The 23,517-nt window shown below is 27.7% G+C and overlaps 2 protein-coding genes across 3 annotated transcripts in view; both read left to right on the top strand.

Annotated features, from left to right (window-relative positions):
* LOC129962680 (nose resistant to fluoxetine protein 6-like) overlaps positions 1-5,004 on the top strand; it is a 39,264-nt gene extending 34,260 nt beyond the window's left edge. For both annotated transcript variants that reach the window (XM_056076588.1, XM_056076587.1), the window contains 6 exons: positions 98-177; positions 283-405; positions 1,202-1,322; positions 2,095-2,281; positions 3,164-3,306; positions 3,395-5,004. In XM_056076588.1, the coding sequence (XP_055932563.1) occupies positions 98-177; positions 283-405; positions 1,202-1,322; positions 2,095-2,281; positions 3,164-3,306; positions 3,395-3,664 (924 nt within the window). In that variant the 3' untranslated portion in view covers positions 3,665-5,004. The remainder of the gene's footprint in view (positions 1-97; positions 178-282; positions 406-1,201; positions 1,323-2,094; positions 2,282-3,163; positions 3,307-3,394) is intronic.
* A 1,500-nt stretch (positions 5,005-6,504) lies between these two features.
* The window catches only part of LOC129962681 (nose resistant to fluoxetine protein 6-like), a 39,404-nt gene continuing 22,391 nt past the window's right edge, over positions 6,505-23,517 (top strand). Inside the window, exons 1-7 of the mRNA XM_056076589.1 lie at positions 6,505-6,748; positions 13,645-14,025; positions 17,342-17,571; positions 19,097-19,214; positions 19,309-19,399; positions 21,010-21,095; positions 21,242-21,418. Coding sequence (XP_055932564.1) covers positions 13,743-14,025; positions 17,342-17,571; positions 19,097-19,214; positions 19,309-19,399; positions 21,010-21,095; positions 21,242-21,418 — 985 coding nt within the window. The 5' untranslated portion in view covers positions 6,505-6,748; positions 13,645-13,742. The remainder of the gene's footprint in view (positions 6,749-13,644; positions 14,026-17,341; positions 17,572-19,096; positions 19,215-19,308; positions 19,400-21,009; positions 21,096-21,241; positions 21,419-23,517) is intronic.

Below are 23,517 nucleotides of genomic sequence, written 5' to 3'. Positions count from 1 at the left end.
TCCTCGTATATTTAGCATTTCTTTTTAAAAAATTCTTGAAAGGTTTGAATTGTTTTTGAGCTCTAAATTTTAATTAAGATGTAAATTATTTTTATAGTGTCTGAAACATACATGGTTTGTGTCATGTGAACTGCAGTTGTACCTCATCTCGATTTTTGTGATACTCCCTCTGATATGGTAATGTTACTGCCATGCATCATTATTTTAAATTGACTGACATAAAGAAACATTATATAACATAAAATAAAATTACTAAGCCAAATTTTAAAAATAACTTTCCAGGTCTAAAAAGATCGGAATAGTACTCAATGTTTCGATTGTGATGGCCTCAGTAGTCTACACTGGAGTGGCGACTTACCTCTTTGACCTTTCACCAACTGTAACAATTACACATTTGAATCCCGAGTAAGTGGATTTAAAAATTTATTTATTATTCAGATTTTTAGAGAAAAGCTTTACTGGGAGCTTTCATTAGATCAGTTGTAACACAAAAACACTGTAGATATTCATTTAATTTCCGTAGGACTGGCAATTAAGAATCTAATAAGTAAGAATTGAATGTGCGTCTCTTTCATCAAGAAAGGAGAAAAAAGACATGTTACGCCAATATAAAATTAGAATACTTCAGTAAAAACTAATGGATTTTACAGATGCAAGAAAGATGAACACGAGACGTTTTATCAAATAAAACTGATACTGAAATTTTCATCTTTGAAAATTTTAAAACTCAGAACGTTGAAATTGTGCATTTTGATAATATATGCCGGACAGGCCTTTGGTGGTTACATGCAGAAAATTTTGGATGTTGTTCGTTTAATATTAATTGGAGATGAGTAACTCTAGTATGACGCATGTGCAAACAAGTTAAAAATGTGTCCACTTTCCAGTTTTATAAAATATGGCCAAGTTTTCACAAAATTAAACGAGAGAACATACTCATTTGATAATCTCTTTCTAATGAACATCAATCCTCCTTTTGAGAATTTCCTGAAGTTCCAAGGTAGAAATGAGGAATCAAACCAAAATTTGCTGCGTTTTTTCTGAACAATGCTGCAAAAATTTGTTGAAGTTAAACTTAATGAATCAATACAGTCTTGTGAAACTGTTTAAAATACCATTATTATAACAAACGGCATGAATAGCACTTATATCACGCATCTTAAGTATATCATTGCCACATTATTTCAATCTTTTATTTCAGCGATGAAAGAGTGTTTTTCTTATACTCCTACGCTAACATACTTTCTCGCGCTGGTCCTTACTTCATTGGAGTTTTCACTGGTTATCTTCTGATTACCAAACCAGATATCAAAATTTCTAAGGTAAGTAACTTAATGACATTAATTTGCTTTATTTTTTACAGCTTTCATTGACTTTGGTTAGATACTTTATTTATAAGAATACTTCAATCAATTAAAGAAATTTTCTGGCAACATGCTGAATATTCGTTAGAAAGAAGAAATATATAACACGCATATTGCGAGTTTATGTTTTCACCTTTAAAAATATGCATGAAAATAACACAGATATGAACTCACTTCTCTAATATTATTATGAATGTTCAAAGTCTTTCTTCAAGAGCCATTATATTTCAGATTATTGTCCCTTTTTTTTCCTTTGACAGAAAATGATATAGCTGAAAGATTTCTTTCAGAAGACATACAATGTAATACAATTTGCTCCAAGCAGTACGATTGCAGGGTAAATATTAAACAAAATAATAACATATCTTTTAATGGGAAAAAAGAGTTGAAATTATTTAAAGATATTTTTGTTTACTTTGAAAGTAATATAAACTATCGAGCACAGATATATTTTTTAAAGACAATGTTCAGTCAAAAATTTCCTTTTTTTTTTTTTTTTTTTTTTCATTTTCTTTGTGTATTTTTAAGCGGTTAATTTCTTTCTTTTACAAGGATTTTATTTACCTTGATTTGTATCATATGTATAAAGATGCTATTTTGTAATATATTTTTCACTTATTTCCTAAAGAGTGAAAAATCCTCTCTATTTCTGAAATCCTGATATTTCAAACATTTAACATTGCATTTTTTTCAAGATTATAAAAATTAAATTCATGTCTCTGTTTTACAGAAAGTTCAAATTATGGGGTGGTTCCTCGCAACATTTTCCAGTGGAATGATCATATTCGCAACAGGCATCTGGTATAACTTGCGACCGCCAAGCTTTGTCGAAGTTATACTGTATTCGTCTCTCTATAAAGTCGCTTTTACAGGCGGTGTTGCGTGGATGACATTCTGTTGCGCAACTGGATACGGTGGTATGAACTACTCTTGAAATAAAATAAAGTTTCTTTTAGTAGCATCGAAAGGAAAAACGCAAATCCTAAATAACACAAATGATTATCTAGAGAAAAACTCTTGAAAATTTGTATCTATTTTGCTGTTCTACGCTTAAAAATTAACATTAACATTTTTAGTTACAGGCATCCTATTTTATGTAAAGTCTATTTTTCTTTGATTTTCACTATCTAGAAACAGTAAGATAAAGAAGATTAACTATAAAAAAGAAAAACTATAATGGCATGTAAAGCGATGCTTGGTATAATATGCCTTATGTAGTCCGTCAAAAAATACCTGAATAACTCTGCTCTCTATTCCGAAATAAAACAGTAAAATTATCACTGCCTATCACTGTAGAAATAATTTTTTTTATAATTGCATGCTTCTATATTTATAAAAGCATGCAAATAGTAATTTCAATTTCGAACAGGTATGTATTTTTTCTAGATCAAAATAGCGCGGGTACGCATAATATTTTGTAATTTTGAGTAAACAATCGATGAATTATAAGCAATTGTAAATTCCAATTCCTAATGTTAAATGAGAGTTTCCGTTTTTTCAATGTATTTCAAAAAGTGAAGCATTTTTGAAAATAAAACTTATCACGCGTTAAATTTCTCAGTAAACAAAACAATAGTTATGCATTTTTAGAAATGTGAGTGCGTTTTTGACTTTTAATTAATTTTTAAATTCCCAAAGTTAAAAAAAATTCGGAACAGAAATTCACAAAAATTAGGATGCCATTAGATGATGCAAAAACTACAACATCACAATTCCGAATTCTCATCAAATAGATTGTAAGATATAAATTATGAGAAGCTAAAACATGGAACATAATTGAAAGATTTTTTTTATTTCAGGCTTTGTAAATAAAATTTTGTCCTGGAAAGTTTGGATGCCTCTCAGTAAACTTGTACTTCTCGTGTTTCTCATCGAACCGCTTATTCAAATAACATTTATAGCCAATTTCCGATCAATTCAGGAATTCACTCATTTCCAATTTGTAAGTATATATTTAAATTATTCTATAGAAATTAAATTTTTTGTAAAATATGACATTTTTGCTTATTTTTGTGTTTCCAATTTCTCAGGTTATTCAATATTTTGGTTTCCTCTGGGTTTCTATTCTATTATCGATTGTGGTCAATCTACTGGTTGAATCGCCTTTTCTAAGATTAGAAGAACTGTTCTTCCGATCGGAACCCAAGAAAGAAGAAGCCAATGGTCATGCTAACGTCGGTTTTGAAAACAATGGATCAGTGGATAAAGTGACTTCGATTGAGATGACAACACTAGAAAACGGAATTGAAAACAGAATAGAAAACACAGAATTTTACAGAAGAAATATTCAGGACTATTGAAAAGTGCTTTTCCAGCATTCGTTCTCTTGTCATATTATCTTTGTCCATAAAACCATATAGATTTTATTATTGCTTAATATTTCTTCATTAAAATTTAATTTTGTTCATAAGTATTAATATAAGATAAGAATTAATATATTAAGAATGAAAACTACAAACCATAAATTTAAATCAATATTTCTGAAACTAACTTATAAAGTAAATATTTCTTGAGTCGAAAACTATTGAAAGGAAGATATGTTGCATTAAGAGCAAGCTAATGCTGTTACATCTAAAACACAAATGAATTAACCAAATTAGAAATAAACATTAAGTTTAAACTGCAAAAATGAATTAAATGGAATAAAAAAAGGAAATGATGAATCCGGCCTGAAGACTTTATCAAAGGTCACCCTCAGGCTGGGATTCAAACCAAGGATTTTTTCTGAGAGAGATCTGACTTTCGTCCAAATATTGATTCCTCGTGACCCGAAAATCCAAAGAAATTGAGGTTTTTGCAAGATAAGAATTAACATCAATAAAGCAATTACATTAGACAATAATAAACAAAATATTATTTCAAAATTCAAATCTAAGCAAAACCACTGCCAAATTGAGTCGAACCAAACACCGTAAGACAAATATCAAAATAAAAAACTAAAAAATATAACAAGGTATAAAAGCAAGGAACATACCATTTGAATGTAAATATAGTTATAAAGGTCTTATGAAAAGAAACTAAATTTATCACTAAATTCAACTTTCCCGTTCTTAAAGCTGAAAAAGCATACTATTGCAATTTAAACTTAATACTTATTTATTTATGCCATTTTTGCAATTTAAACTTAATATTTATTTCTAATTTGGTTATATTAAGATTAAATAAGAAACTAGCTTCTTTTACAACTAACGAAATGTTAGATTAGGGAAAAAAAAACTAAGAGAGTTAGGTCTTTATAGATTTTCTAGTACGGCAAAATAAAATGTAGCGATTATTTAAGATGTGAAAATGCATACCCAAGATAATCGCTGGGTCAGTAAAAGATAATTTGAAAATGTATTATTACATCATGCCGTTATGATGTATAATGATATAATGTTATTGCTTTGCTAGTGTCATCTGAATATTTTCATTGCTTTTTGTTATTGTTTTCTACCAATAAATCTCTTCATATATCACCAAATCACCATGTATTTTCCACTTTGTCAGTAGAATATAGATCTTATATTTGCTTCTTTTTGTTCTATGTGCTATGTACCATGAAAATTTTATTACTTTGCATGATAATATATTCTTGTTATCATTTCTGCTACGGATAGCTGACACACACTTTTTTTCCAATAAAGATTTTTTTAATTTAGCTTAGAGAAATTTCTCTGTGATTTGTACAAGTAATTGACAATGCCACTGGTTGGAAAGACCTAAAGTGTACAAATATAGACCATACTAGAAACTATTTGTAGCAATGCAAGCTACGTAACAGAATGTTCACTGACTTGCTGTTGATAATATTAGTAAAAAGTTAGAGTGCTATATAATTTAATTATCTTACAAATTAATATATAGCTATATATTTTTGAAATAAATATGATATAATTTGAAGAATAATATTTTTTTTTGTTTTGTTTTTACTTGATTGGTATTCTCTTTTAAATGTTTATGTTTGAAACGATTATCCTCATCTTTTAGAAATTTTACTTTCAATAATCAAATATTATTCTTCATTAACTGTTATCAATATTTTTATGATAAATTATGAGGCAAAAATAGTATTTAAACAGTCTGAATTGAGAATTAATTAAACTTTCATTCTTGAATTTTAAATTAATAATGCTAGTTTAAAAAGTACAATCCTTTTAACTATCTCACTTCGAAAACAATGGAGATACAAATTTAGGTAGATTAAAAAACAGATGTTATAGTTGCACACAAGACAACAAAAAAGATGAAAGTAAATAAATAAAATAAAAACTTAAAGGAGTAACCCCAATATCAAAAATAATGCGTCACAGGTGAACACAGATGGCTCTTTTAATTTCTGAAAAAAACACCAAAATATTCCAAATTTTTAAAGTTAGAACATTAGTCATGCTTTGGGATGAAAATAAGTCTATATTCATCAATTCCTAGATTTTTCTATAGTATCTAATTATGGAAACAAAAGAGAAAAAAGTCAAAATTAGATAATTGGATAAAAATCGAATTGTTGCAGTAAATTTAATAACTTAATATCGGATTTCCATTTTCTTGGAAACAATCTTTGATCCTTAATTACTTCCAATGACATCGCATTACCACCAGAATGGAAAAATAACACATTTTGTGCAATTTAAAATGAATATACAATTATTTCCGATTAAACATATCGATTAAAATCAAAATAACTAACAATATGATACAAACCCATAGTTATAATTAAAAATTCGTACTGATTATATATATGAATACGTACAATTTGTAATCGATATTTATGAGGAACTATCGATTTTTCATTCATTTATTTAATTATTCTTTTTGGTACAATTACAAGAATTTTGGGTCGTCTCACCCGCGATATCAAATACATTACTTTTGGTCATAAAATATATCAGCATTATTTACAGTTGGCCTTTTCGGCATTAAAGGGTTAAAATGAAATTCCTCGAATAATTAAAGTCACTGAATATGAAAGGAAAAAAATCCTTTTTATGTAACGATATTTCTGTTATAATGAACATATCTAATATAATTAATCAATCCAAAACAAATTCAAAAAACGCATTGTTATAAAAGGCGCCATTGCTTGAGTTGCGATATTTACCTGCTTGCAAAATCATGCTTTAAAACACCTGTTTCAGATGCACACACGTCTCGAATAGAATGTCTCTTTATTCTGCATTACGAAAACCTGTAAGATAATAGAAAAATTTCACTAATCGTTACAGTTAGTCTGTGTTCTGTTAAAAGTTATGAATTCATAAAATAGAAATCTCTGGAATACAATTTATTGAACATTCAGCTGAATAAATGTAGCTACTGAACGAAAAATGTTGATTGTCTACTGATACAATTGGTTAATTGCCTAATGAATTCTTGGATATTAATAAGTGATGAAGTACTTTAAGGTAAGCATATTGAATATTCTAACAAAATAAAATAAAAAAAATTTCAGATCTTTATTTAAAATTTAATTTGAAATTCTTTAAATTTTTAAATTATTGTCTAAGCTGTCTACATATTTAATAAGAATGTCAGAATATTTATATTGAACATAATAATCATAATTTTGTTGTTGATTGTTGCATCACCTTAAAAATGATTTTCGTTGATAACTGTTGATATTGCAATGCATCATTTTAATCTTACAAAGCGCGGTGATATTATTCATTATATAGAAAGCTAATTGACAATTCTGAATATTTTATACATTAAAGTACTACATTTTCGAATTTTAACCATATTTAATAATAGAGCTAATTGGCTATATTGCTTATTTTTATCCAGTAAGATCTGCAAGTTGTTGCCTGTGATATGGTAAATGTCTGCGAAATCAAAGCCATAATAACATAAAATATATCTATAAAAAACTGAGTAATAAAATAACATTGATTTCACATAATTAATTTTTTTTCGTGATTATGACGTCTGACGATAAAAATTAAATAACAAAAAATGAAGACTAATGAGAAGAAGGGCAATGAAATTAAAAAATTTATTGTAAAATAAGCTATTAGAATTTACATTATGCAAAAAATTATTTATATTAAGAATTTAAAATATTTTTATATATTTTTATGACTCTTGAGCTCCTAATTGAATAAAGAAAATATTTGGACTTATCAGAAACGTAATTAATTAAGAACCAACGAAAATTGTATTTTAACCGTTCTTGCTTTAAATTAGAGGCAAATATTCGGAAAATGTTCTCTTTAAATTTGAAAATACAATGGAATTATCACGCTGAATTCAGAAATTTTATATTTAAATTGGCTTGGGAAAAGGAACTATTTTTGGAAAGATGTCTTAAAATTCAGTTAATAATGTTTAAAATGCAATATGAATTTCTTCAAAATGACAACTCTTCGATTATGCACTAATTTTTTGAAAATTTATTAAAAATGAATCTGCAGACAAATAATTACGAAATATCACTCAAATTATTACAAAATTGGAAATAAAAGTCTTTCTACCTTGCTAAATTAAATTTTAAAATTTGTGTTTCGACATGCGTTGATTTATGACTACATGTGCACAAAATTTTATGACTGTAAATGCGGTAGATTTTTCTGCATACCTGTGACACACTAAAACTTCCTTTTAGAAGAATAGATTAGCTGATATAATTAGTGGTGTTTAGGTTTAGTTTTTTCTCTAACTGGCATATAATTATTTAATTAATTGTCACAGAATTCACTTTAAACATTATTTACTCTTAACTACTCCTTAGAAAAAATCTATATTGTTTATAGCATAAAAAGGCTTATGGCAAACATTAAAACTTATCAAGTAACAATTTCTCGATTGAAAGTTATGTAATATAAATACTCAGTAATATCAGCAAACGATTAAATGATTTTCAACTCTGAATTCCAATCTCTATTGTCTATTAAAAGCAATTAGTCAAGTTTTAAATGGGTTTTAAATAACATAATACTTTCAAACAATTTTGAAATTAAATAAGCATTTTTCAATATAGACGAGAGAAAGGAATTCTTATTTTTATATCACTCTTTCTGGTTAGTTTGAATTGAGCTTACTATGGCAATTTTTTGGTACAATCATGTTATTTGCTTGATCAATACTAGTCTTATTCAACGGAAATATAGTTTTTAATTTCTAAAATGAATAACAATTTATTTATTTATAATTAATGCGTATTAATCGTGAAAAAATCTGAATAAAATCTATTCAGCAGTTTGGATTTCTATTGGTAGAAAGAAAATCAACCATCTGTGAACAGATGACCCACCGATGGTTCATTATATGTTTCATACTGAACTTAGAATTTATATATGCCAATGGAAATTCACAAAATATTGCTAAATAGTCCAATTGAATTTTCATGGGAAAAAAATGGGGGAAAGTGCATAACAGCAACTTTATTGGCTTCAGTTGTTGAACTGGCTGTCCAAAATACGCTTCTAACCTGGGAACCTTAATAATAGTCTCGAGATTTTTATGCGACGCGTTTGTGATCCAGTGAGTGTTAATATTATATACAATTTTTACTTCCTAGTTTACAACATTTACATTACGTAGCTTCCAAATGTGGTTTGATATGTGATAACCTTAAGTTTTATAATAAATGTTATAACTGCTTTAAATACTATTGAGAATTATTAATTCATTAACAAAGATATTTCAATAGTAAAAAAAAAAAAAACTTATTCGAATAGGGAATATAACTACATTTACTTTCAATGTCAATGAGACGGAATATGTTCCATTGTGTCTAGGTCGTAACCTATTCAAAAAAATTTTAACAGTTTTTCATATTTTATCGAGCCCCTGTTTTTATAGTTCTGCAAGGGATATAATTGAATTGATAATCCAAAAGGATCGAAAAGTAAGCTATGCGACAAAATTATAAGAAGAACATATCAAAATTATCTTTCGTGCAAAAATGAATAATTCTTCTCATCAAGATTGTTAATAATTTTTAATATTACGGGATTTTTATTTATTCAAACAAGGATACGAAATGAGACTAAAAATTAATTTCAAATATAATTTTCAATCAAGCATAATGAGATATTGGAGAATACCAAATATTAAATTCAAATTTCTTTATTAAAAACTTTCTTAGATTAAACCAAATATGCAATGATTTATTTTTTATTAATTAATAATTGATTTATTTGAAATTAATTTTAAAAGTCAATGATACGATACGATTCCTTTCTGTAAAATAGAAAGTACTACGTATGCTGTAATTAAATGGATTCATTAAAGGATTTTTTAGAAATGAATACTAACAGAATTGATAATTCTTTCATTCCCAGATATTCTTAAATCAAAGAATTACAGCTCTTTAAAAAAAATAAAATGTCAAATTTCTCTTTCAATCTAAAATTATGACTCAAATTAATTAATTTGTTCGAAGCAGAATGCTTATTCATAGTATCATAATGAATAAAAGTTGAATTAAAGCATGCGAATTCGAATAATAATATTTTTGTTTTCGAATATAATGTAATACATACTGGCTATAATTTTATAAATTAATAAAAAATGAATTTATTTTTTAAAGAATGAATGAAAGCTCATTTTATTTAATATATTTACAGAATATAGGAATTCCTTATGCCATGAGCATTGTTTAATTACATTGACATTAAATGAAGATTATATCATGCTTGACTTCTTTTTAATAAATATTTAATCGCGATATTTAAAATCCATCTCTTAATAATCTGAATTCAAAAATAATTTTCCATGAACCAACGGAAACGCTCTTACCTTGAGTTTCTCGTATACAGATAAAACATGTTATATATATATATATATATATATATATATATATATATATATATATACAAAAGTATTAGAATCAAGTTAATAGGAAAAACAAAAAACAAATAAAAATTAAACCAAAAAAATTATTAAAAAATATTAAAAAAGAATCCGGCCTGAAGACTTTTTCAAGGGTCACCCTCAGGCAGGGATTCAAATAAAGGGATTTTTTCTGTGAGGACATACAGACATTAAGTCTAATAATGATTCCTCGTGACCCGAAAATCCCCCGAAATTATGCTCAAGAGATATACCATTTTAACAGAAAGGAAATACAAAATAACAAATTAGAAAAAAACCACAAAGTAAAAATACAATAAAAACAATAACAATAAAAACAAAAACAGCATTAAAATTAAAATTAAAATTAAAAACGAAAAGGCCAAGACATACCATCCAACAGTGAACGAAACTTTAAACAATCGATTGTGATTTCCTGTTTTTGAAAGTTAACGGTAAATTATGTAAACAGAGGTAGGCACCCAGCGCCATCTATTGAGTGATCCTATATGCAAGTAAATTTCTATTTTTATTTAAGCCAAAAGATTAATCCCAAACCATACCTTGTTTAATTAAAAAATTGACATTACAGTAATTTCTAGGAAAATCATTTTTAATTAAATTTTTAAGGAGGATATTTGATGCTTCAATATAAGAATTTTTTATTATTGCAAACCCTTTTGATCCTGTTAACTTGTGAGAAAATAAGATTTTTGAAAATTTTAGAGTTTAGATTGGAATGGTAGTTACATAGTTTTGTTATTTTAAAGTTGAAATCATCCCTTTTATCGTATATACCAACTATTGTTTTATCATTAGCAATTTCGATTTTTAAATCTAGAAAGGTAGCCTCAAGTTGATTTATATTTGTATCTTTTAGAATTAAATCTTTTGGATAGCAATTAGTAATAATATTAGTATTGTCGAAGTTAATCAAAAGTAGGTCATCAATATATCTCCACCCGTTTATTAAATTATATTTAATTATTTTTTTCTCATAGTAATGCAGGAAAATATTAGCTAAAGCACTTGAGAAAGCTGTCCCCATTGGAATGCCCTTGACTTGTTTATAAAAATTAATACCATTAAACACGTAATTTTCAGTAATATTAAAATTATATATATATATATATATATATATATATATATATATATATATATATATATATATATATATATATATATATATGACTTCTTAGAAGTACAAGCGAAAGACAAAAAAAAATGAACCGTTTTCCTTTGATTAAATAAATTCAAAATTGAATGCAAATCAACAATTTTGGTTCCAGAGTTATATAGTAAATTTCATTTGTTTTATTAATTATTTTTTTGAGATCATATTCATATCAATAAGTATTCAGAGATGAATTCTTATTTATAGTTTTATTCCAAAGGAAGGTATGGATCTGAAATTTTCATATACGAATTATATATCAAATTCCGCCCACATATTTACCAGATATTACTATGCTTTCGAATTATCCCTTTCACAAATGCACGAATAGATTGATAGACAGAAACATTTGATCCTTTACGAATTTAGTTCGACTGCCGTTCTAGTAATAAAATAATATGTCAACTTTCACCAAAGTAGTCTGCTGCATTATTCACTTATTAAACACTCGATTTTGATAAATCTCATTCAAAATTTGATCTACAATATTCGTGTGCAATCCAACTGTAAATATAATTTCTTTACAAGACTAACTTGACATCATTTATAGTTAAACGGAATTGGTTAAAAGATTTCCAGAATGAAATCAAAACTTTTTCCATCAAAATCTCTATGATTTAAGTTATCGTGTTCACTTTTCTTCTTGTATACAGCCAATCACCCTCTCACCACTGAACGAAACAGTATCGGCAGAATTTGTTGTAGAAGACTGCTGTATTTATCATAACGCCTCCACAACACTGGCCGATTAACGGAACTGACATACTGTTCGAGGCAGTTGGACCCAAGACACAAAGTGGTCAATCTCTGACCTACCTCCTCATCTTCCCGCACATCTACTATCCTGTTAAAGGAGAAGCAGGCTATCACTTTTATAAAATTTCTCCAAACTCATCAATATTCCACCAAATTCTCTTTCCACAACAAAAGAAAGGCAAACACTTAAAATAAAACTTTCAAATAGTTGGTAAAAAAAACTGTCCATTTTTAACATCATATCTTTCAGCGTTTTAAGATTTCGTGGTGCCATCAATATTGTACTTGAATAATTATTTTCAATTTTTAAATTCTTTCTTAATTCCGTGACTTCTAAGCATTTCTTTAAATAATGAAAAACAATTCCAGTTCCTCCACAGATGCATTTATTTTCCAGCATTCTTCTAAATCTTTGGAAGTCTTCCATGTGCTGACATAATTTGGATTATCAGTGGATGGTATTTTCTTATCTTTATCTCTGGGATAGAAATAAAGTCATAAGTTACTCTCCCTTTTTTTTGGACATATATCATCTGTCAAACCATTGTAGCTTTATTTCTTCTCTTAATTCCCATTTTGAGACATCATCTGAATTCAAGACAATTATTATATCAACACTCTTGTTCTGTGCCGGCAGTTTTGCACATTTCCATTACCATATATTCCAATATGGGCTTTAACCCAATTTAACTATCCATTTGTTAATTTTTACATTTTTTTAAAATCTTTTCTTATTTTCCATATCACCCTTTACAATAAATTATCATATTCACTAACGGACAGATGAATATAACATTAAAAAGTGATTTTTCAAGCTGGGTGAGGTCTAAAATGTATAGAATTCATCAATTTCCTAGAAACGGATTTTCAGATTTTAAATCAGCTGTTCTAAGTATGCGTCATACACGATATGACGAAAAAAGTCATTGTTATTGATAATATAATGCACTCTATTAAATTTCACTGCATTTGCATATCAAAATGTCTGACAGTTAATATCTGTCTTTATTGCTTCTAGAAATTCATAGACAAAAAAATTTAATTTAATAATTGATAAGCTAAGATCAGTAAAGTCTTCAAGGCATATTTAAAATTTTTAAATATTGCATTAGCATACAAATACAATAGCTGCAAAAGAAGATAATAAGGCTTGAAGATCAGTAAAATCTTCAAGGCATATTTAAAATTTTTAAATATTGTATTAGCATACAAATACAATGGCTGTAAAAAGACAAATTTTTATTGTAAACTTGAATGCTTTCATATCCAGAAAATTTAAACAAAATGAATCGTTTTATCACATTGGTGCATGAATTCAGGTTATTTCTTTTGTAAATTCTTTTTCCAGACATCAGATGGCGCTTTATAGTTTCTTTCTGACTTTTTTCTCGATTCTTTTATAAATTATTGATAACATTCAGGTCTTATGATTAAGACGATTTAAGATTCAGTCTTGAGATACTGTACGAGTAATTTATAGAGTTATTGATAATTGAAAGTTGTTTATCTTCAAAATTTTTCCTGATGTGAAATATTTAATCGTGACAAATTGTGATTTTGTAACTTTGTTTCTTATAGATTGCATCAAAACAACAAGGAAATTTCATCAGACTGCAGTTTAAAAACTAGAGAACTGAAACTGAGAAACAGATACAAAAAACAATGTGTATGTTCTTATGAGGGAAACAAAAATGTCCGCGTTTTTTAGTCTTGCGTTTTTTTCAATTTTATTCTGTGGAACTCTTGCAAACACCAACGCAACTAACAACCAGACTGAAATATTGGAATCATGGATAAAATTGGACAATATTCTAAAAGGAGCAGCACAGTCTGTAATAAAATATTTGATGCCCATGATCTTGGAATCTTCAAGTGAAGTGAATTTAACTTCTCAGTGTATACAGCAGAGTTTTCAGCTAGTGACTGGCTTGAGAAGTCTTAAAAAATGGGCCTTCAGTTGTAAGTAATTCGTTTCTTGCCATTTTTAACGCATATTACCAAATATTCACTTATAGCTGTGAATTATTTCTAAACGATTTTTTTTAAATCTGAAAAAAATATAAATAAAAACAATTTAAAAAAATTCAATGGATATTTTTTATTTTGATTATTTTATACTTATTAATTTTTAATTAGTAATTTATTATTCTAAAATAATAAAAACCTTGATTTTTTCTACAAAATTCAGTATGAAATGGTGTTATTAATACAGAATCAAAAACTAATTAAATTATTCGATTAAGTGAAATGTAATTCTGATTATTTATGGAATAAGAACATTACAGAAACATATAATATTCATCGAATAGGTACATTGTCTATTTGTACAAAAGCATATAAAATTTTAAATATGTAGCACATCAGAACAGAGTAAAAAATTTATTTTGAAATGCTATCATTTCCAACATGAACTAAATTAATTTCAATAAAAGCATGTAAAAAATGCAGAAAGATTAACACTATTTTTTTTTATTTGTCTAAAAATGATTTCAATTCATATGAAGTATTAATGTATGACATTCATACCGCGGCTGTCATACTTTCTTAAATAATATGTTATCTTACTCTATACTTTGATGTCCTTTGTCCTTTTGCAAAATGTTTTAGATTCCAAAATGTAATTGGTGCATCACATTTGATATGTACAATGTTATTGCTCCATCCATTTCTCTATAATTATTCTCAGCATTAAGGTTTGGATTATTTTGCATCAACGTAAGACATTAAACTATTAACAATAATTTTATTTTAACCTTATTTAGAATGTCGAGATATTTTGATTATTGATTTTATTTATTATTTATTCTTACTTTCAGCCAGTATTAATTCTGGCACCAAAGCTAAAAGCATATTATCCTCTTAATTGATTTTAAATGCAATGAGTGATAACTTGATGAAATAACTCGCGAAATATAACTCCATCTATTTGGTTAAAATTGCAAATTGCAAAACACATTACAAAGTCGAAGAATAATACCCGGATGTATGATTTTTTTTATATTTCATCATTTGAAAACGCATGCAAAGGTTATACATTTCCTTAAATATGTATAGACGAACGAAACACAGTATAGTTCACTTAAGAAAAATTTTAGATATATTTTATGTAACTGTTCGAATCAGCTATAATTGATTCAAACCCTTTTTCTAACATTTTTTCTTCATCCTTTTTAAACAAATTGACTGAAATTTTTACAGATTATATATTTCAATTCATTTTATGTGGATATTTTAGAAAAAATTAAAATTATCTGGTAAGTTGGTCTACATTAAAAATCCCAAGCATTGAATTAAAAACAGATATTTTTTGAAATACAAATAGATATATTTTGTTTACACACCCGAATTGCATTATAAGAAATAATTTTTTTACACTTATCTTATTAGATATTTAATTTAAAATAATTGTAAATATTAAATAGTACTTATTAAACTTGTTTAAAAACTTTTCAATGTGTTAAAAAATATTACATAGCACATACTACACAGCGTACCAAACTTGTTGATTGAGGATCCTTATAATTTAATTCTCGAAACTTATTCATAAAATATGCATAAAAGTCTCTATCAATAATTCGTATTTGCTAATTAAATTTTTGTATTAAATATAAATGTTCTGCAAAGTCATAGGCAATATTTCCGATTCTGCTTTAGATAGAAATCTTGAATGAAATTTCTCAAACGCTCCGCTAATATTGATTCATTTCTATCTTCATCAATATTTCCTGAAATTTTCCTAACATTCTACCTGAAATTTCATATTCGTTACATGATTATTTTAGTCGCTTTTTTCCTTCTTTTCAGTGTACTTCTAGGCAAATAATGATAGACAGAAGTATTTTTTGTCGGAATTTTGTTTTCAAAAACGGTTGACACTCCGTTTCATTCCATTCTCAGATAATTCATCCTGATCTACGCTTTTAGTGTTCATCTTGAACTTTGGCATCACTTCCTTAATTGAAAATTTATTTATTTATATGGCACTGAATACGAATTTTGACTAAACGATGAGCATATTAAAGAGACAAAATTGACGATTAAAAGGAGTTGAAAGAAGTGATATATAATTTTCCCGATTTAAACAATAAAAAAAAATTTTAAGCCAGCAGGAATGGTAACTTCGGAACTTTTTTTAGTATACTGTTTAATAAATACATTTAAGTATTACTAGCTACAGCCATTTGCTAAGAATAGTTATGAAACATTTTAACAGCATGGAATCCAGCTGTTTTTTTTCTGCGAATAATCGCGGGCATACAGTTAATACACGAATGCCAGAAAATAGGTTATGTATTTGAGTGCCTGTATTTTTTCCACCGATTGAAATCAAAATTGGACACAGGGTTTCTATCGAAATCATACAATTACGAAACAAAATTCATATATTAAATTCATTGTGTTTTTAAATTATCGAATTTATATGTTTGAGAAAATGCAGACCGACAAATGGTCAAGCCTTTGAGAGATGTGGTTGAAGATTTCAGAAAGATTTATATATCATACTGCATTACTACATTTATCTGCATGAAAAAGATCGAAAAACAGTCACTCTCCCCCTCCCTTTTGGGATTTAGTTCCAAATTCGATATAATCTATATTTTATCCCTAAATCTGTAGCAAATTCTCTCTATATATTATTCATTAGGTATTATATATTATCTACATATTACTCGCTTCGTTTTGTAGTAGTTTTGCATAGATTTTAATTTATATAATAGCTTATCACTTTAAAAAATTTTTTAAAGCATTCATTCAATACTTTTTTCAAAATAACATTTAAATTTTTGCGGAATAAATGTTTTATAAATAATAGCTTTATCATTATTTTTATACTTTGCCAAAATAACATTTATCCTTCAATAGAATACCGAAATGTCATATACAATTACCAAGGGAAATATATAATAACTCTCACATTTCATGCCGAGCACTTTATAAAATGCCGACATTCCATACACTGTCAGAAACATACATACTATTCCGGCCATGAGATTTTTTATTGAAGTAGAAAAGTTAGTTCCAATTTTCGTCACTAACCACAGTATGGCATTTTATCAGCAGCTGACTTATATAATTAGCTACAATAATTATAGAAATCACAATGTTGGATCATTTATCACATTTTATAACCTTTTTATATAGTAGTTACACCTTTTTTCGACTTCTACTAGCAGTATATCTTAGGAAATTAGGTTGGGAAAGTTGAACAATTATTTTTCTGCATTTTATATTTCTTTCTAATATTTTCTGACTTTCCACTTCCCCCTACGTTTAGTTGTTGATTCAAGTGCAAAGCTGTCCGATGGACTCCTGAGCGGTTCGTTTTCTTCTTTTGGAGAATATGACCAGTGCTTGGAAACTGTTGTTCCTCACCCAAAGAAGAAGGATGAGATCCAGTTTCAAGGTCAATACTGCATGGTTGAAATGACTCTTCCTTTGCCACCCAAGACTAGAAGATACAGAATATACGACCAGTTGGAAGAGCTACGGAACTTCACTGGAACGGTGAGTAACATTTAAATAGATAAATTTAAATCATGAAATATTTAACACAATTATATAAGTATGCCCCTATGACACAGCATCCATTTTCTGACCAAAGAAGTTGGAATCTCAGTTACACCAAGATACGACCTGTAAGCTAGCTTGATACACAATTGAGTTTTAGTTTGGTTTACTTGGTTTAGGATAACGTTTTAAACTAGATGAGAGCTACTTTGAAATGGACTTCGTATTTGCGAACAATGACCTGAGGATGAGGTCGATACCTGCTGTCATCAATGTTCAAACATTAATATAATTAACTATCATCTGCGTTCAGCTTTTCCTAATTTATTTCCAGGTAATATTTTTGAAAATAATGACTAGAAATGAATTTTATAAAACACAATTTTATACCCGAAGTGCAATTATAAAAATTTTCTCTCTTCCCAACTTTACTCTTTCTTTGTTCTATATACAATAATCATCCCACTGCCTTCTTCGAAGAAATTATCAAGGAATCTCTCCAGTGTCCAGGTGAACAGAATTAAATCTGTTGCTAAGTCGATCTTATGGATTACATGCTCGGTTTGGCTTAATCTAAAACATGTTAAAACGATTAAGTCACTCCCATTAGCCCAAGAAATATCTACAACTCCAAACGCTCTACATAGATATTGCAAGCGTGTCTTCGTACATAGAATTTTGGGTAATAATTAAAGTATTTTTTTAAGAATTAATGAATTATTTCATTCAAACATTTTCTAAGATTACGTAAATATATTATACATACTTAGTATGCACACCTAAAAATATTTTTGCTACAATTTGTTCACATTAGCTAACTAGCTCTCTCATACATAAGACAATTCTACTTTCAGATATCTCGGAATATTGGAACAAATGTGTTTCCCTTTTGGAGATAAGAAAAATGTATTAGATTTCCTCGATAATGGCAGCCCATGTTCGTAAGGGATATATATCTACACACACACACACACACACACACACACAAGAGAGAAACCTTCTTACTTGATGTCTATGAAGCAAATGTCTACTTGGACACCTCAGGAAAACTTCCTATCCCCAAACACTTATTTGACGAGGGCATCTCACGAACAAAATAAGTTTCTCAAGTATTTAATAAATTACACAACGAAAAAGAATTTTGCAGTAATATCTGAGTTCAGGCGTCCCCCTAATTTCATTGAACGGCATTTAGGATTCATCAATGTTGACAAATTTAAAGCTTTCCTTATAGAAACTCGCAATGACTCGTTAAAGCTTCTAATCACATTTTCTCCAAGCAAATATTTTCCATGATAAAATTTTCATTTGTAAATGTATTACTGTTTTTCCTCTAATTAGATATAATTTACTGGAAGAAGACAGTGAATTCAATAAAAGTATTTCACTCATAATTTGGTATCGAAATTCATGACTAAAAATTAAATCCGACATGTTTTTCGAATAAAATAGGGAATATCTATAATAAAATTATCAAAAACATTTCCTCTGTTTTTTTGTTTTTTTTTTGTTTTTTTTGCAGGAACTTGTGAAATTTTTGACAACGAAAGCTCATCTTATGTATTACTTTCCTGTCAAAATGGGGGTTTGCATTCCATCTGGATGCACCAAAGAGGATTTAAATAATGTATTGTCTTATGGTAATCGATTCAATTTAATTTATATCATATTTTCATATATGATTATATATTATCAATTTCCATGTTAATTTTTTAACTCACTATTTTTCCTCAGCTGCTTCCAAACTAAACGCTGATGTTAAAATATCATATTGTGAAAAAGCGAATGAAAAAATGTCACTTCATGGAATTCAAATCTTTGCTATGTATGTATGAGATTATTTGTTATTATAATAATCATTTTAAATGGCAAATATAATGTATTGGCATCATTAGCTGTCTTATATTGTAGCAATGATCTGAATTCTTACATATGATTTAAGCCTGTTGAAGTTAACAATAAAATGCTAAACAAATTTCCAATTTATATCGAATGCTGAGTCGTTTTCATTAAAAAAAAATTAGTCAATCCTTTTCTAGTCTTGATCGTAAAGTTTATTTCTCAAATAATAATCGCAGAATTTTTGTTAAAAAAATGATTATATTTTTAAGTACACAAAAAATAAGAGACTAAAATTTAGGAGGTACTGCAAGTCAAACCTTTACAGCGGAAGATCTATTGCTTTAAATTTGAGGTTGGGATCAAATGTTCTTCCGCTGATGTAGTGGTGAAGCCAGGAAAAAGAATACCAACTCAAATGCCTTCCTCGCCATCTAATCGAGACTCGAAAAAAATTTCGAGGTTCGTCCCAATATTGCCCTTGTTTGTTTTAAAACGAGATATTAATGTATTATTAAATTAAACTGCAGAGCGGAGGTTTTGTGGTGTTTTATTTTGTAGTGTTTATTAATGCAAAGGCCAAGTCATTATTATTATGTCACGGTACAAGATTGTCCCATGTGTTCCATCAATCTTTGTTAACAGCACTAATTATAGATAGATGATATAGATGATATTACACTAATTACAGAATATTTAGACTTTATCAAAACTTCACTTATTTTTCTTCAGAATGTAAAACAGTATATGATTTTTTCGATTTCATACTAAAAGGTAATATTAACATAATTGTTTGAATATTTATATTAAATATTAAAAAAAAACGAAAGATTATCAGATCTTATTTGTTTGAACCTTATTTAGGATTTGTAATTTTGAAATGTTTTCCCATGAGGTCGATTTTTTTTTAAACACGACCACATGATAAACCTCAACAAACATGACATCTAATTCCATAATGTATCTTACATTGCATCTTTTTTTTAAAAAAAAATGGAATTTTATTGCAAAATTAAATTGATGTAGTGCATCCGAATTCGATCACGTAAATATTGGTGTAGTGCTTTCTACATTATGCTTTATTTTCCTCCTCTTTTTTCGATAAGGGCTTAATTTAGAATCTATTCTCACTTCATATTTCGAAGTCGGAGAAATTCAAAATACTTTCTAAAATATTGTAAAACCTAAAAAATCGTGAAAAAATCTATAAGAGTAATTCTATTAATACCATTCAAACTTCAGTAATTATATAGCAAATAGAATTTATTATAATGTGTATTTATCCACTGTTAAGGAGAAAGTTCCTAAACTGATCTATTGATCAACTCACTGTTAGCAGCTTGCTTAAAATATCAATTTTACTTTAATTTCTTTAAAAATTCTACAATTGATTACAATTCTATAAATTGAGATTTTGTTCATTTTAATTTCATTTATCAAATCCAAGAAAATGTAAGATATCGAATTGCAGGGAAAAGAAAGATTTATTATTGCATTTCTCTTTTACGTTTCTCTAAGGAACAAATTTTTATTGATAAATAAAAATTTCTGATAAAAAATAGGATACTGTAACGGCTGATATCCATTTACTTTTAGTTTTATCATTTGTTTCCTGAGTTTGCTAGTCATTATTGGTAGTTGGATGGATATACACTCTAATTCCAAAAGCAATAGTACCAAAAGTAAGTACAAAATGTGATTCTAACTCCTCCAAACTTAATAACTCTATACTTTTTAGCTAAAATCATTGAAAACTTTTGATTGTTATTAAATTATACTCAATAGTTAGACTGTATGATGCAACCTCTGAATTTTTGTTTTCATTTAGACACATGCCTGCGAATTCTTTTGTCTTTCTCTGCAATTTCTAATTTCAAGCGCCTCTTCAGTACTAAAAGCTCCATGGAGAATTTCAGATGTCTTAATGGGATTCGTTTTTTTACTATTGCGTGGGTTATATATGGACATGCGTATTTATTTCCTGGGATGTTTGCCACGAATTATAGTAAGTAGCTTTGTTTAGTTTCTTTTTACCATGGTTAAAAGAATGTATTATTGTTGATTTTTTTTTGTTTAATTTTTAAAGTTTTCTCTTATTTTATGAACACAAAACCAAAGCAAGAAATGTATGCATAGTTTTTCCACAAGTAATTTGCATTTCTATAGTAATTAGTTCATATTTGGCAAATGCGAATAGAAAAGTTGAATTATATACAAGTTGTTGAAGAACAATTATATGCAAGATCATTCACATACAGATACTGATGTACTTGTGTTGATTGCTTTTATTTTTCAACTTATCTGCTAAGAAAATAATCTATTGATGCCCCTTTGGATTACTTATTTTAGAGAATTTCAGCATTCCGCGATTCAGTTTCAGTCATACATGAATTACAGTTCTTTCGTATGTTTTGAAGATAATAATTAGTGATCTAGAGAATAGCAAATCCTGCAGATGGCAGATGGATTCTATAGATCTAAACTTTTTCCACGTTCTTTCTGATGTAGCGATGCCTCAGTTGGAACTGCGGGTGAAATCACCCTATCTAAAAATTTATACATTTTTTTTTTTTTTTGCGATTTTTATTTTTTAATTTCAGTTCTTTTTTAAGTATGTCATTTTTTAGGTGGCGAGCGGAAAAAATTCAGTATTTAAAAAAGTCAGTTGCATATATATATATATGCAATAACTATTTTTGATACTATTAAGGTATGCTTATTAATTTATTTAGCATTTTTTATTAAGTTGTGCACATCGTGTTTGTACAACACGTCAACACTATGGGAATAAGTACTTTATGCAATTTTTTAATATATTAAACATTCCATTTTTAATTAAGAAATAATTAAAAATAAATATAAACAAAAAAACAACGTATAATTAAAAGGAAATAAAATGAAATAAAAAAAATTTAAAAATCTTTTTTAAAGAAAATTCCACAAAGAATTACCATTATAAATGCCACCATATATATATATATATATAGTGGCATTTATGATGTCAGTTGTATATATAATGGGGATAAAAAACAAGTAAATAAAACATGAAAAGGGAAAGTTATTAAAGCCTTACGAGAATAAAAAAAAATAATAACACTGACTAAAACTTTTAAATATATTGAGTCTAAATTTTCTTGACTACAATTTAGAAATAACATTGCTTATATTTGTTTGCATAAACAACTTCTGCAAATAATAATACTTAATAGCTGAATCTGAAAAACTGAACAATCTTTTGCTGAAATGATGAAATGAATCCCTAGATTTATCAAAGTAAATTAATGTGAACACTTATAATGAAAATCGTGTAGTCCCGTGCATACTCATCCAAATCATCTGACATTATTTCTAGCGCCTTCACTTCATAAAGATAGACTAAAGATTTAATTATAGCATCTTTATAACCTGGAGCACACGAACGAATTTTTCCAAATAAATAGGCAAGAATTTGAGAAAATGTATCCATTTTATTATCATGTAAATCATTTCCATGGGGAATTGAGAAGTCGCTGACTAGGTTAATTTTTCTTTTGAATCTGCACTGATGAATGTTTCCTATTTATGAATTACCCTCAAATGAATATATATCCTGATCTTTTCTCTCAGTCGTTGCTTATATAATGAAACTGCTTCTATATATAATCAGGGAAATCATTTCGAATTGGCACGCATTTAATAAATTAAGTTTAAGTAATTGCAGAAAATTTCAATTATTAGTAACAGGGCATTTTTACTCATTATTATTGAATTAAAATTCTTATGTAAAAGATATAACATTTAATTCAACTGTATTGATTCAGAATTTTTTTTTCTTTTTGAGACTGAATTATAAGGGATACACATAGAATGATGTATCAATCTTTAGGAGTTTTTCATATTAAGCCTTAAGCCACTCGCAAATTTAGTGCAGCTGGAGCATGATGACCGGTGACCAAATAGTTTAAAATTGATTGAAAGGATTCAAAGGAAAAAATTTAGTAGTTGGAATAAGACAAAGAGTAATCCAGCAAATGTGAATCTCGAAGAATTGAAATGGGAGAAGATAAATACTGGCCCGTAAAATTTTCCAAAAAGGGGGGATATTCCCAGGTATAACATATGTTG

This window comes from Argiope bruennichi, chromosome 3 (genome assembly GCF_947563725.1).
Source record: "Argiope bruennichi chromosome 3, qqArgBrue1.1, whole genome shotgun sequence".
Classification (NCBI taxonomy): Eukaryota; Metazoa; Arthropoda; class Arachnida; order Araneae; family Araneidae; genus Argiope; species Argiope bruennichi.
This window is presented reverse-complemented; position numbering and strand designations above follow the sequence as displayed.